General features: G+C 35.9%; 1 protein-coding gene across 1 annotated transcript; it reads right to left on the minus strand.

Annotated features, from left to right (window-relative positions):
• Positions 1-560: 560 nt before the first annotated feature.
• LOC111999354 (GDSL esterase/lipase 5) lies at positions 561-12973 on the minus strand. Its single transcript, XM_065777957.1, has 3 exons — positions 12715-12973; positions 12518-12639; positions 561-797 (listed from the first exon to the last, which is right to left on the minus strand). Exons 1-3 carry the CDS (start codon positions 12971-12973, stop codon positions 561-563), a joined length of 618 nt encoding a protein of 205 aa, XP_065634029.1.
• Between the last annotated feature and the right edge of the window lie 798 nt (positions 12974-13771).

Raw genomic sequence — 13771 nt, forward strand, 5'->3', positions numbered from 1 at the left:
CTTGTTCAACTCCTCGGGTCACAAGCTTTGGGTAAATTAACTCTTATGTAAATTTGGCTAAGTGTTATACAACATCTTGACTTTGTTCAACCCCTCAGTTATAAACCTTGGGTGAATTAAACCCTAGTCTTAATTGCATCTCTAGTTTTTGAGCCTAGGGTAAATTAAGAGAATAAACAGATGTATAAAGACTTAACCTTAAGGTAACTAAAGTTCAATCCCACAGCTTTGGTTAAAACTCCATCCAAGCTTGGGGAATGTGCTGTTAAGGTTAAGTAGAATTTAAGGTGGTGTAACGTACTTAAGATTATGTGTTAAATTCAAAAGAACATGCGTTATAATTGATAAAATAGAGAGTTGAAAATCATGCAGAACAGAGTTGGCACAAAAATGGGATACATTCATTCAGTCCAACAAGTTGATTACAGTGGAAGAAAAATAAAAGAGGGGCGTTATTTAAACTTGGCCCGTTTCAAAATAGGCTAAGTGCTAAGCAAAGAATGACTAGGCAGCAACCTCCTTCTCTTTCTCCTTCTTTTTCCTTTTTAGCTACTCAACTTCTACAATGTCTCAGGCTCTAACTCTACTATTGGGGTTGAAGGTTGTTCCTTCTCCTTTCCAGCAGAAGATGTAGGGGTCAGGATTGTTGTGGACTTAGGTGTTGAGGAAGCAGAGCTGGGATCGGGAGGAGGAGGGGCAGAGCTTGGAGCAATGCGAAGAGCTGGAGGGTAATAGACCTTATTAGTCCTTCTCAGCTCAGCATCAGCATCAACCCTAGCAGCATTGAAGGCTTCGCCCTAAACTTCTAGGCAAAAGGCCCAAGCTACATCTCTAAACTGGGCAGTAAGACTTTGAGTAGTCTTAGTCATACTAGTGTTATAGGCAGCTTGCTCGGCCTTCGCCCTTTCAGCATTTTTGCCCTCGAGCTATTTTTTTTGTCTGCTCATTGGCCAAGGCATTTTGCTCTTCTTTAGAGATGCCTGCAGCTCTTCAACTTGCCTTTCAAACCCAACTAGGGCAGCCTCGGCTTTTTTATGCCCTTTCTCGGCCTCAGTTAGGTGAAAAAGTGAATCATTATACTTTTTCTCAGAGTCAGCTAAGGCCTTGTCCGATTGTACCAGCTAGTTCACTGCCTCTCAAGACTTGGAAAGAGCATGGTCAACCCATTCCTTGGCTACAAAGGTTGCTTGCATCGCCTATTTTCAAAGAAATTACTTACATAAGTTATAATATTGTTAAGTAATATGAGAGGGTTTTAAGAAAAGAAGAGATGCTTGACTAACCTTTGTGAGGTCCCTCTTTTAGTGAGAGGAACACTTCATGTTTCCTTAGCCCCTTCAACTCCTGCATGTCATTAGGAAGGAGCAACGCCTTCTCCAAGCACTTAGACACTAGCCCAAATCTACCTTTCTGAGCATCCCTGAGAGATGGTTTAGAGGTAATACGGTCCCCCGAGCTGAGCACGAAGGTAGGATTCCATATAATGGCCTTGGACCGTTGCTCACTCTCAGTGCCCTTGCCAGCCCTGACAGAAATGCCTTTCTTTGTTGAGCCCTTGTGACCTTGAGCTCCTTAGAAGAAGGTTATTGTGTGGGTTGAGGTATCTCCCCTTCTTCAAAATCCTCAGTTTATTTTCCCCTTTTCCTCTTCTTCTTGGGGGCATCAACAGTTGGAACGTAGGATGGAGCAAGGGTAGGTGGCTGCGGTACAATGGGTATTACGGGGGCATCTCCCCCTGCATAGGCAGACAACAGTGTGAGCAAGTCGATCGTTCTTTCTTCCATCACCATGGCTTCAGGAATGTTTGTTGCTTTTTGGCTAGTACTAAATTATGCAGCAACAAGATGGTGATGGGCGAGCGTTGGAGAATCCTCGGGATCTTTTTGGAAAAAGACTTCAAAATCTTAATCTTGTATCTCCCAAATTGATTTGTTGATCGACTCTTCCCTTTCGTCTTAGGAGGGAAGACATTGCTCGTGGGAGCAAAGGAGCTTGGCTACAAGTGGGGCGGGTAGCTGAGCATCCTGTGTATCAGAGGGTGGAGTTTTGTTCAAAAATTTAGGGATAGCTACGTCGGTCAAGGATAGCCTTGGGTCCTTTGCTTTAAATACGTATTTGGGAGATTGAAAGCGAGTGGAGATAGGTTTGAACCCTAGGATCATGTGCACTGCTCGAAGTTGTCTGTCTCGGTGGAGGAAGATCTCTGATTGAAGAATCTGATTGAGGTTTGTGAAGTTCACCAAGTTTTTGTTTGGAGCATTATGAAATTCATCTGCCGAGGAAATGGAGAAGAAAGGAGTTAGTAATAACCCGTCTCTTTCCCTTTCTGGCTATTATATACCCAGTTCATGTCATGACACGTAAGGTTAGTCCCTATTTTTTGGTTTATCATATCTACACTGTCGAGGACCCTAAAAAGGTTGGGAGAACATTGGATCAAAGATAACCTAAAGTTAATAAGAAAATCTCTAGTTACCCTACCCATAAGAATCTCTATTCCTCCTTCAATAAAGGCGATCATAGGAATGATTACTGCCCCAGGTGGTTTGTTTGTAATCAACCACTCCCCTAATTCACAATGTTGAAGTTCAACATTCTTTGGAATTCTATACTTAGCCCTAAAAGTGGCCATGCCCTCGGGGGTATCAACTAATTTGGCAAATCTACCCATATTGTCTTATTAAAAAAAAAAAAAAAAAAAGAAGAAGAAGAAAAAAGAGAGAGAGAAAAAAAGAAAAAAGAAAAAAGAAAAAAGGAAAGTTTTCTTTAAATGTGGGATGAAGGGCCAAAGGCACTTACGAGCACTAGAAGGAATTTTCCTTGGATCGCTACATCAAAGAAAGTTTTTAGAAGGTGTGTAAATAGGAAAAATTATCCCCAGTCTCTTTTTATATAGGGGTTGAAAAAGAGCGGTAATTTTCCTGTTCATAAATTCCACAAAAATGGGACCATAGGGTCACCATCACACTGTAGAATGTGGGGGACAAGCAACTGCCTAATGCAATAACTATAGGAACATGGATACCGAAGTGTCAAGAACGTTCAGAAGGCATACGAAGTGACGTCTCCACATGGGGACGCGCTGAGCACGTACTAATCTCCCTTTTATTACTAAAAACCTTACTCTCAGAGTAGCTCCTGATAGCAAGGTTTTAGGGGGCTATTGTGAGGGGTCCGAGGACCGAAGAGGAATGAATTATGGATTAAATTGCTCAACCCATACCCGAGGAGACAAATGCGTTCCAAAGATTCCACCCACCTGAGGATGGAAGCATAGTCAAGACAATGGGCACCTTGTGATGTTCTAGGGTAAGGAAAATGGGTAGTGATGAAGGCAGAGAAGAGGGGAGGAAGTTTCCTGGAAGGAACAATTTCCTCCTTCGCATTGAATGCCCTATACCAACCTTATCAGCTGCATTAATGAGAAAAATGACCCCTGAACAGTAACTTCACAGCTAGCAGCCCTTTTCACCACCTTCAGCAGAGTGTTGATGGGATAAGTATTCTTAGGAACACCTAGAGGCATACAGATGGAGGGCTAGGATACAAAGAAGGGGGATATAAAAGGAGGGGACTCTCCCAGAAAAAGGGAGAGGAGATACTTGTTTATAAAATAGGAAAAAGAGAAAGTGAACAATGCTTTATTTGGTGCATAACTCAAACATTATACATAAGAACTTAATCCTCGGACACACCCGAGGAAAGCTATATTTCTCATTGTCTACTTAGTTTATTCCTTTCTATTACCCTAGGCTCTTCAGTCTTTGACTTGGACTTAGATTAGAATTGCACTTGAATTGTTTGCTCACTCTCTAAAGAAATTCTACTGTTGGGCTTGATTTGAAGGACAAGACATCACCATTCTAAGTGGGTTTGGGCTTTTAGTTTTTGAGCACCTACACTAAGTATTTTGCACTCATTAACTCACTTGACACAAAGATTAAAAAACATAAGTGGATACATAACATAAATTTAAGTGGATAATTATGTTGTCCCTACATAAATTTAGACACATGATACAAAATTAGATTCTAATTTCAAATTCTAATTGAACTTTTTCTGCGTTTTGCCTATATATATATATATATATATTCCTTTCAAAATACAAGCTAATTCAAATTACAAATTAATTGAATAGTAACTAAATAATTTTAATCCTATCTCTTCTTACATAATAAGAACAATTTTTATTGATAATTCCAATAACTAATAAGACTACAGGACCAAGCCAACTTTCACTACTTATCCTAACATAAGACAGGTCATAACACTAATTAATAAGTTTAAACCCCAACTTTTTGAACTATGAATTAGCTGAATGATTTAATTAAAGATGATAAATCAATTTAACCAGCCTAAACGACTAAACAGGCTTAGAAGTATGTGGGAATGACAACACATGGACCAAAATAATACAAACAAGAAGCTGAAGTTTGACCTCGTACAAATTGGGAGAGTCATTCTGGTTCTCCCTGAAAGCAAATTTGTTAGGACATATGTGATTCAATGTTAGGAACATATGTCAAATATATAATTGGCTAATCCTTTGACAAAATGCACTTTACTTGTAATTGGGTAAATCTAGGATGTGTTTAATACTTCAAAGAACAAGGTTTCAAGATCAAGTGTTAAAGCCATGCAAGTTTGTCCAAGAATCAAGTGAAGAAGTGCTGGATTTTAAAACTCGACAGTTAGTATCTATCGAGGTTTAAACGGCTACTGAAGCCTGATGCTCGACAGCTTTTCGACAGATAAGCTATCTATCGAGTTTTATGAAAATCAGTTTTTCAGAGTTGATTTCAATCTAATCCGTGAATAGATGTTTGAGTTTTCTTTTCTCACAATCCTAAACATATATAAGGATTGTTTTAAGGGTCGTCACAGCTGATGCAACTCAATGCAAAAGTTTTTCACAAGTATATTATGAACCGGAGACATATGCCCTAGTTCATCTTCCTATTCAAGAAGCTGCTATGTTTGTATACTGTAGGATTTTGTAACCAAGGAACTTCGTGATCTTCATCGTGTAATGAACTGAAGAACTTTGCAGCCAACATCTTTCTCAAGTTGATGAGTAAGCCGCGTACTGGGATTCGTGCATCGAATTGGTTAGTCACGTACTGGGAGCCATGCATTAAAAGGAGAGATTATCACTATAGAACAAGTCCAATTGGGTATTGAGGTAAGGGTTCAACTGTAGGTTGGTATAAGATACTGTGATTCCTTTTCTTGTAACCGCTTGTTGTGATAATAGTGAATTCTCGGGAGTGGTGACCTTAAAATCACTTAGAGGAGTTTTTGCCGTGTAGGTTTTCTCCATTTGTAAACAAATCAATGTGTCAATTTAATTTCCGCTGCATTTAGTTATTTGGTGATTTGTTTGTGCTTAGACATGGCAAAACAGGTCAGACCCGTTTGACCCGACCCGTTTGACCCGCGACCCGTTTGACCCGCAACCCGTTTGACCCGTGACCCGTTTGACCCGCAACCCGTTTGACCCGTTTAAAAATGACCCATTTTGACCTGTGACCCGTTTTGACCCGCGACCCGATTGACCCGACCCGAACCCGACCCGACCCGACCGTTTTTCCACGTCTACCAACGTTGAGTAGATTGAGATTGAGGTGTAATTCTTATAAGATATTTACTTATTCTTCTTCACTTAATATGTTATATTCTCCATTATAGTTTGTCATTCTTTACTTGCCACCTTCATTTTCTCTTCCTACTTTAAACATATCAAAAATTATACCAAGATTAGCTTCTAGAAAGCTGGAATAAGAGTTGCACCAAATTTAGGTATCAAGTGTTTAGTGGTAATTGGTAAGTGGTAATAGTATCACCAATGAAAATCTAATCACAGTTAAGGAACTTAGAAACAATTGACAAATTGCATCTATTTCCAAAAAAAAAAAAAAAAAACTTGTTTGAAAAATACGGGTCAACTCGACCCGTCCCGTGACCCGTTTGACCGCGACCCGTTTGACCCGCAACCCGTTTAACCCGCGATCCGTTTGACCCGCAACCCGTTTGACCCGTTTAAAAATGACCCGTTTTGACCCGTGACCCGTTTTGACCCGCGACCCGATTGACCCGACCCGAACCCGACCCGACCCGCCCGTTTTGCCATGTCTATTTGTGCTTCTACACTTGTTGCATGCAAATTGAATTAATTAATTAATTAACTCGACTAATTAATTGGTTAATTTATCATAAGGGTCAATACATTCTTGGCCTATCAAAATTGACTACGTCTCTCTCTTAATAAGTGGCGAGAATTGATGTTTTAATGTGGGCCTCCCTTGAGTCCGTACTGCATGATAATTGCCTTGCCTTCTACTTGAAGAATTCCTGAACGTATTCTTTCTTCAAATGTGGACTGTAGCTGCATAAATGTCGATCTCTTATAGTGCTCAATTCTCATGCATTGTGCTGTTTGTGACACTCCTGTTTCTGTTTTCGATGATGACAAGAACTAGCACTGTGAGTTGAGCACATGTTTTAACTAATTTTAATTAGTGTGAAAATATATGTGAAAGTTGTTTTTGTTCTTCAGGGTTGGCAAAAACATCTTTTGGTGGTCATATTTTTAATTTGGTTCTCAAGTTTTCAGAGTTTTCATTTTCGTCACTATATTTTTATACTTGTAGTCATTTTGGTCATGTTGTCATCTCACTTTAGCTTGGGTTTAAGCCTTTGCTCCATGAATTATGCCTCAAAAAAAAAAAAAAAAAAAAATCACATTTAAAGCTGTAACACTTCAAATGAAGTCGGGTTGGGTTTAAACCAAATCGAGCATAAAACCAGTTGGCTCCACGTATCCCAACAAATTGGTGCTCTTTTAAACTTGCCACTTTTGTAATTAGTGGTACACATTTCCACTTTCAACAACATTGGACCATATTGGACCCCAATCCCAAAACTCTGGGACTGAGATTTGTTTTTCGTTGATTTGTTTTTCGTTGTTGATTTATTTCTTTTACAATATGGTCAAACAACATTAGACCATATTGTAAAAGAAATAAATCAACAATGAAAAACAAATCTCAGTCCCAGAGTTTTGGGATTGGGGTTATTTATCCTCAATAGATAAGATTGGTTATACAAATTGTTTTTTTAATGTCATTCTATTCTATTCGAATTCACACTTTTTGTTACGTGTCTTTTTTTAAGATAGGTCTTATTAATAGATGCTTTTAAGACATTTGTTAGTTGACTATTTTAAGAAAATCTTGAAATAACTTTTATAAGAAATATAAAAAGCTATAAAAAAAATCAGCTACTTTTTTCTTTTACCTTTTTTTTTTCCCCATTCTTTTGACTTGAATTAACTCACACTTCCTTAGTAAAAAAAGAATTTTTTTCAAGATTTTTTTTTTAATCTTTATAAATGGCGTAGTGACTAGTGAGTCATCTATTAATTTTATGAAAAATATTTCTATTTGATACATAGAAAAAAAAAAAGAAAAAAAAAAGAAAAAGCAAGTATTCCAAAAGAAAGAAATTTAGATATCTTAATTAATAAAAATTAAAAATAATTATGAGAGAGAAAACTGGAACTTTATTAAGTAATTATAATTTGTTAGAGAAGATCAAGTATAATATAATTGAAACTTTTTTTAGTTTTGAATTGTTTTATTTTGGTAGAGCTTATAAAACAATAAGTTACGTATAATTGATTCTAACTTACATATATATGACAAAAATTAATTACAAAATATATTTATAGATTTTATGAATATTATATTATAACGAATAAATTTTTAAAGCTACCTTACTGAGTAAGAAGAAATGAACGAAATAAATCAACCCTTGAATTATTTTTCTATAGTACGTATAATTGCTCTACTCATAGGCGCATGGATGTAAAAGATTTTTGCTTAACGTTCTGAATTCCAATTCACAGTCGGTAATCAGTAACAAGAAGAATATAACAAGATATGGCTTTTTTTTTTTTTTTTTTTTTTTTTTTTTTCGGATTGTGAAAACTAAAAAGTGCATCTATAAAAGGTTTTTTTTCACCAACCTTATGGTATATATATGATATAGTGCATACATANTTTTTTTTTTTTTCGGATTGTGAAAACTAAAAAGTGCATCTATAAAAGGTTTTTTTTCACCAACCTTATGGTATATATATGATATAGTGCATACATAAAGTTGGTGAAACAATTTTACGTACAAAGCTCGAAAAACGAAAAGACATAAACTGAAATGATTTCCAACGGACCAAAATGCTTTAAACCTGCTGAGGTTCATCCTCGTACGATTTCGATTTGTGCTCGAAGCAAAATTGACAACTTCACTTCCCTATGCTACATGTGGCAAAAGTCAAATATTATCGGCCACAAAATTGTGGGCCTCCATATTTGTGATAATTAGCCTGCCGCCTGTTCGAACAAATCTCGAACGTATCTTTTATACACCAGGAAGATTACGGAATATTCAGCAAGTCCAATAAAGCTCTTTTTAGGGGGGAATGGGCAAATTAAAAACGTAAAGGTTAAGTATGTAGTAAGTTAGACAAAATTTTAAAGAATTAAGAAAATTGCATCTCGAGTTTTAAAAACTCGAGATTCATATTAAAACTCGAGTTTTAAAGACTCGCTTTGCGAATGTTCTTGGACTGAAAATGCCACATGGATCTCGAGTTTTAGAAACTCGAGTTCTATGCCGAAAAAAATTTATTTTGATCGCCCCTATAGTGGCATTTTTATGTCCTATGGTGACGTTTTAAAGTCCTATAGCGGTGTTTTCTTGCAAAATTTTTTTATAAGTGTTCAATACCAGGTTCAGGGAGCCCTATAGTGATGTTTTTAAGCTCTATAGTGACGGTTTTAAGCCTTATAGCGGCGTTTTTCTGCAAAAATTTTTTATAACTCCATTTTTAAGTCCTATAGTGACGTTTCTAAGCCCTATAGCGGCGTTTATGGAACTCGAGTCTTTAAAACTCGATTTCCACGTGGATTTTTTTCCACATCGCACTTATCCGCTTACAAATCGAGACTTAAAAACTCGATTTTTATCTTGGAACTCAAGTTTTAGACACTCGAGATGCTAGTTTTCTACATTCTTTTAAAATGTGACACCTAAGAAAGAAATTTAGATATCTTAATTAATAAAAATTAAAAATAATTATGAGAGAGAAAACTGGAACTTTATTAAGTAATTATAATTTGTTAGAGAAGATCAAGTATAATATAATTGAAACTTTTTTTTAGTTTTGAATTGTTTTATTTTGGTAGAGCTTATAAAACAATAAGTTACGTATAATTGATTCTAACTTACATATATATGACAAAAATTAATTACAAAATATATTTATAGATTTTATGAATATTATATTATAACGAATAAATTTTTAAAGCTACCTTACTGAGTAAGAAGAAATGAACAAAATAAATCAACCCTTGAATTATTATTCTATAGTACGTATAATTGCTCTACTCATAGACGCATGGATGTAAAAGATTTTTGCTTAACGTTCTGAATTCCAATTCACAGTCGGTGATCAGTAATAAGAAGAATATAACAAGATATGGCTTTTTTTTTTTTTTTTTTGGGATTGTGAAAACTAAAACGTGCATCTATAAAAGGTTTTTTTTCACCAACCTTATGGTATATATATGATATAGTGCATACATAAAGTTGGTGAAACAATTTTACGTACAAAGCTCGAAAAACGAAAAGACATAAACTGAAATGATTTCCAACGGACCAAAATGCTTTAAACCTGCTGAGGCTCATCCTCGTACGATTTCGATTTGTGCTCGAAGCAAAATTGACAACTTCACTTCCCTATGCTACATGTGGCAAAAGTCAAATATTATCGGCCACAAAATTGTGGGCCTCCATATTTGTGATAATTAGCCTGCCGCCTGTTCGAACAAATCTCGAACGTATCTTTCATACACCAGGAAGATTACGGAATATTCAGCAAGTCCAATAAAGCTCCTTTTAGGGGGGAATGGGCAAACTAAAAACGTAAAGGTTAAGTATATAGTAAGTTAGACAAAATTTTAAAGAATTAAGAAAATAGCATCTCGAGTTTTAGAAACTCGAGATCCATATTAAAATTCGAGTCTTAGAGACTCGCTCTACGAATGTTCTTGGACTGAAAATGCCACATGGATCTCGAGTTTTAGAAACTTGAGTTCTATGCCCAAAAAAATTTATTTTGATCGCCCCTATAGTGGCGTTTTTATGTCCTATGGTGACGTTTTAAAGTCCTATAGCGGTGTTTTCCTGCAAATTTTTTTTATAAGTGTTCAATACCAGGTTCAGGGAGCCCTATAGTGACGTTTTTAAACCATATAGTGACGTTTTTAAGCCCTATAGCGGCGTTTTTCTGCAAAATTTTTTTATAACTCCATTTTTAAGCCCTATAGTGACGTTTCTAAGCCCTATAGCGGCGTTTATGGAACTCGAGTCTTTAAAACTCGATTTCCACGTGGATTTTTTTCCACATCGCACTTATCCGCTTACAAATCGAGACTTAAAAACTCGATTTTTATCTTGGAACTCAAGTTTTAGACACTCGAGATGCTAGTTTTCTACATTCTTTTAAAATGTGACACCTAACTAAATTTTTTAATATTTATTGTTATTTAGAAAAAAAATTCCTCTTTTTACTCTCACCTTAATAATAGGTTCATGGCTACTTTAGAAACATTGGTGTCACCTAGGTTCTTTGCAGAGTTTATGTAGTCTTTGTGATAGCCTTTTTACGTTGCAAGAACCTTAATGTTGATTTTGTTAAAATTGATTTGGATACTAAATCAGTTATAGATCTTATTTCTAAATCTAAAGCCATTAGTAGTCCCTTGATGATTGTAGATTGTTGGCTTCCTAAATTCTTCATCTGAAGATGTTGCATCGCTTTCAAGAGGCAAATAGATATGTTGATGCGTTGGCAAAGGCCAGTGTCTCTCAAGATACTAATTTAGTTTTCTGTAACTCTCCTCTGTCTTTCATGGTGGAAATCTTTTGTAATGATTATATTGGAATGTGTTTCAACAGGTTTTATCTTGAAGCAATGGCATTGCCTTAGCCTTTTTATTTGATGTCCTTTACTACTACAATTTTACTACACATAACTTACGAAGCTGATCGATATGTATCAACAATTACATATATATATATATATATATAATTCAAACTGTATGGGGTAAAAACCAAACAACCCAATTTGGTTGAATCTCTATCCGAGACAATTAATTTACAAGAAATGGAATTTTGGGCTAACAATTAGGAAATATAAAAAAGCTTAGTAAAGAAAAAAAAAAAAAAAAAAAAACTTTAGGACTAAGACAGATTATTATCAAATGATTACTTTTGGTTATTGATTGTCCCTAGGGATATCAGAGGAAGGTTACTATTATGACGTGAATACAAGATAGTGTTTACATGATCTCTCTCTCTCTCTCTCTCTCTCTTCTCTCTCTCTGCTCTCTCTCTCTCTCTCTCTCTCTCTCTCTCTCTCTCTCTCTCTCTCTCTCATCTCTCTCTCTCTCAAACGATCCCACAACATGTGAGATCTTTTCCTATTTATGCTCTAGTGCTTCCATTTTAGCCATCTACCTGTAGAGTGGATGATTCTTTAGACAAGATACTTGTCACATCCTTCCCCTACCTCCTTTTGAGGGCTGAGTTGAGTAAGTACAATAATCAGATGGTGGGTTAGAGCCATTAATGCAACATGCTTGGTTGGTCTAGTGCATTTAATATTGAGGGGGCAATGACTTCATCAAGAAGCTTGCTCCAAATCTTGTTTGGACAAGTTACTGTTTTTTCACCAATATCATGTAAACATGGCTTGACAATCCTAGTCCTCTTCTTGATGTCCCGAGCTCTTTCCTTACTTGGCTTAATCCTCAAATTTATACTATCCTCGGATTTCTTAGGACCAAACTTCTTTAGTACACTTCTATGGGCCCCTTCTAACTCTAATCTCCAGGCCAATCTTCTTAGCTCATCTTGGCCCACACACAAACATTCATTATTAGATGGTTAAGACTCACTTATCATTATCATTATCAAGTCAATTTTGTAAATTATGTATAGTTTGGTTTTTTGATAGGGGGGGGGGGGGGGGGGGGGGGGGGGCAACTGCCCCCTCTCGCCCCCCTTGGCTCCGCCCCTACATAGAGCCAAATATAAAGACGTAAGTTGTAACCATCAAAGGTTCTCTGCAGTTAATGAAGTCCTCTAAGGTTAAACAAACCTATAACTAATCATTCATTGTTTTCTCTCTCTTTTCCTTTCACTACTTTCCTTCTTTATACTCTCACGTACTTTCCCATTATCTCATAATATTGTTTCAATTATTCTACCATGGAGTCAGAATTTCTTTATCTTTTCTATTAGTTCCAATCAATAGGAATATAGGATATATAGTTGTTAAGGAAGAGCTCTATAGGGCTATGCAAACAAACTTTAGCCCTAATTGTGCTTCATTTCTGAGAATCCTAATTAAAATTCTTTTTTCAGGAGTGTACATAGTCAGTAAAATGCATACCAATCCTGGACGAGTTTCATCAAGAGTACCAGCTGCTCCTGATGCGAAGTTAGCCCCATCAACATACCGATGATAACCAGGATGTTGATATGGAGGAATTAGCTCCAAGTTTGCATACTCAGCTGCAATAATGCTTCAAAAATTAATTGAGTAACAATTGAAGTCCAATAGAAAACAGCATATAACTATTATCTTACCAAGGAAATCTGGAATTAGACGGCCATTTGAAGCTCTCCCAGTTGGGTACTTGAAGAAGGTTTCCCCATAAGGTGGAAAATTTGCCTGGTAATCAGTAAGGGTATTGATATAGTTATTGGTTCCAACATCAACTAGTGAATCCCCAAAAACGAATAAGGCGGCATGTTCCTTTTGCAGGCAGATCTTACCAAGGCATTGGGTTGGGATAAAAATGCATGCATACAAAACCAAGAAATAGAAATGGAACCTCAAACTCATCATACCAAAACCGTGACAACTGTTTTCAAGGGTTAATTGTTTCAATGTAAAATTCAAGGACTATATTTCAAATGCGAAACGTTCAAAAATGTATATTAATATGTCTAATAATAGTAATTCTAAACCCTAAAAATAGAAAAATAAAAACTAACAAAATTAACATTTAAAAAAAATGTTTAAGTCAGGTCCACAACAGTTGCCAAAGATAATATTAATGATAAGGTACAACTAACTAAGGATAATGTTAAGTTAATTAGCAAACTCCGACTAACTAAACTCTAGGAAATTTATATGTCATTGTTTAAATTTAGATTTTTGTACATTAGTTATCCAAAACTCTTGTAAATTGAATTCATCGTAAAATTATATATACAGATAGCTTTAATCATAATTCTGATAAGGCAGCACATTACCTTCATTCTTACAGGTTTCGCTTGCTTCCAATTGCTTTTCAACTAGACATCTTTTTTCTTTTCTTTTTCTTTTTTTTTAAATGATAAACCGACACATCATCCACTAACTAAATATTTTGTGGAGATTAAAATTCATTACCACATTATTCTATCTTATGGACCATTTTCACACAAAACAAAGAGTCAATCGATATGAAATATATTTTACTTTAAATAATTATAATAGTATAATACAAAACTATCAAACTAAAATTAAGGGATTTTCTTCCAATTTCAGGCCTTAGGCAATTGCCTAAATGACCAAAAGAAAGAGCTGACTTGGAACTCAAACTTTCTTTTCTCTCATTTCCTAACTAAATTGGGAGGAAATGAACGATTTCCTTCT

This window comes from Quercus suber, unplaced genomic scaffold (genome assembly GCF_002906115.3).
Source record: "Quercus suber isolate HL8 unplaced genomic scaffold, Cork oak 2.0 scaffold_169, whole genome shotgun sequence".
Classification (NCBI taxonomy): Eukaryota; Viridiplantae; Streptophyta; class Magnoliopsida; order Fagales; family Fagaceae; genus Quercus; species Quercus suber.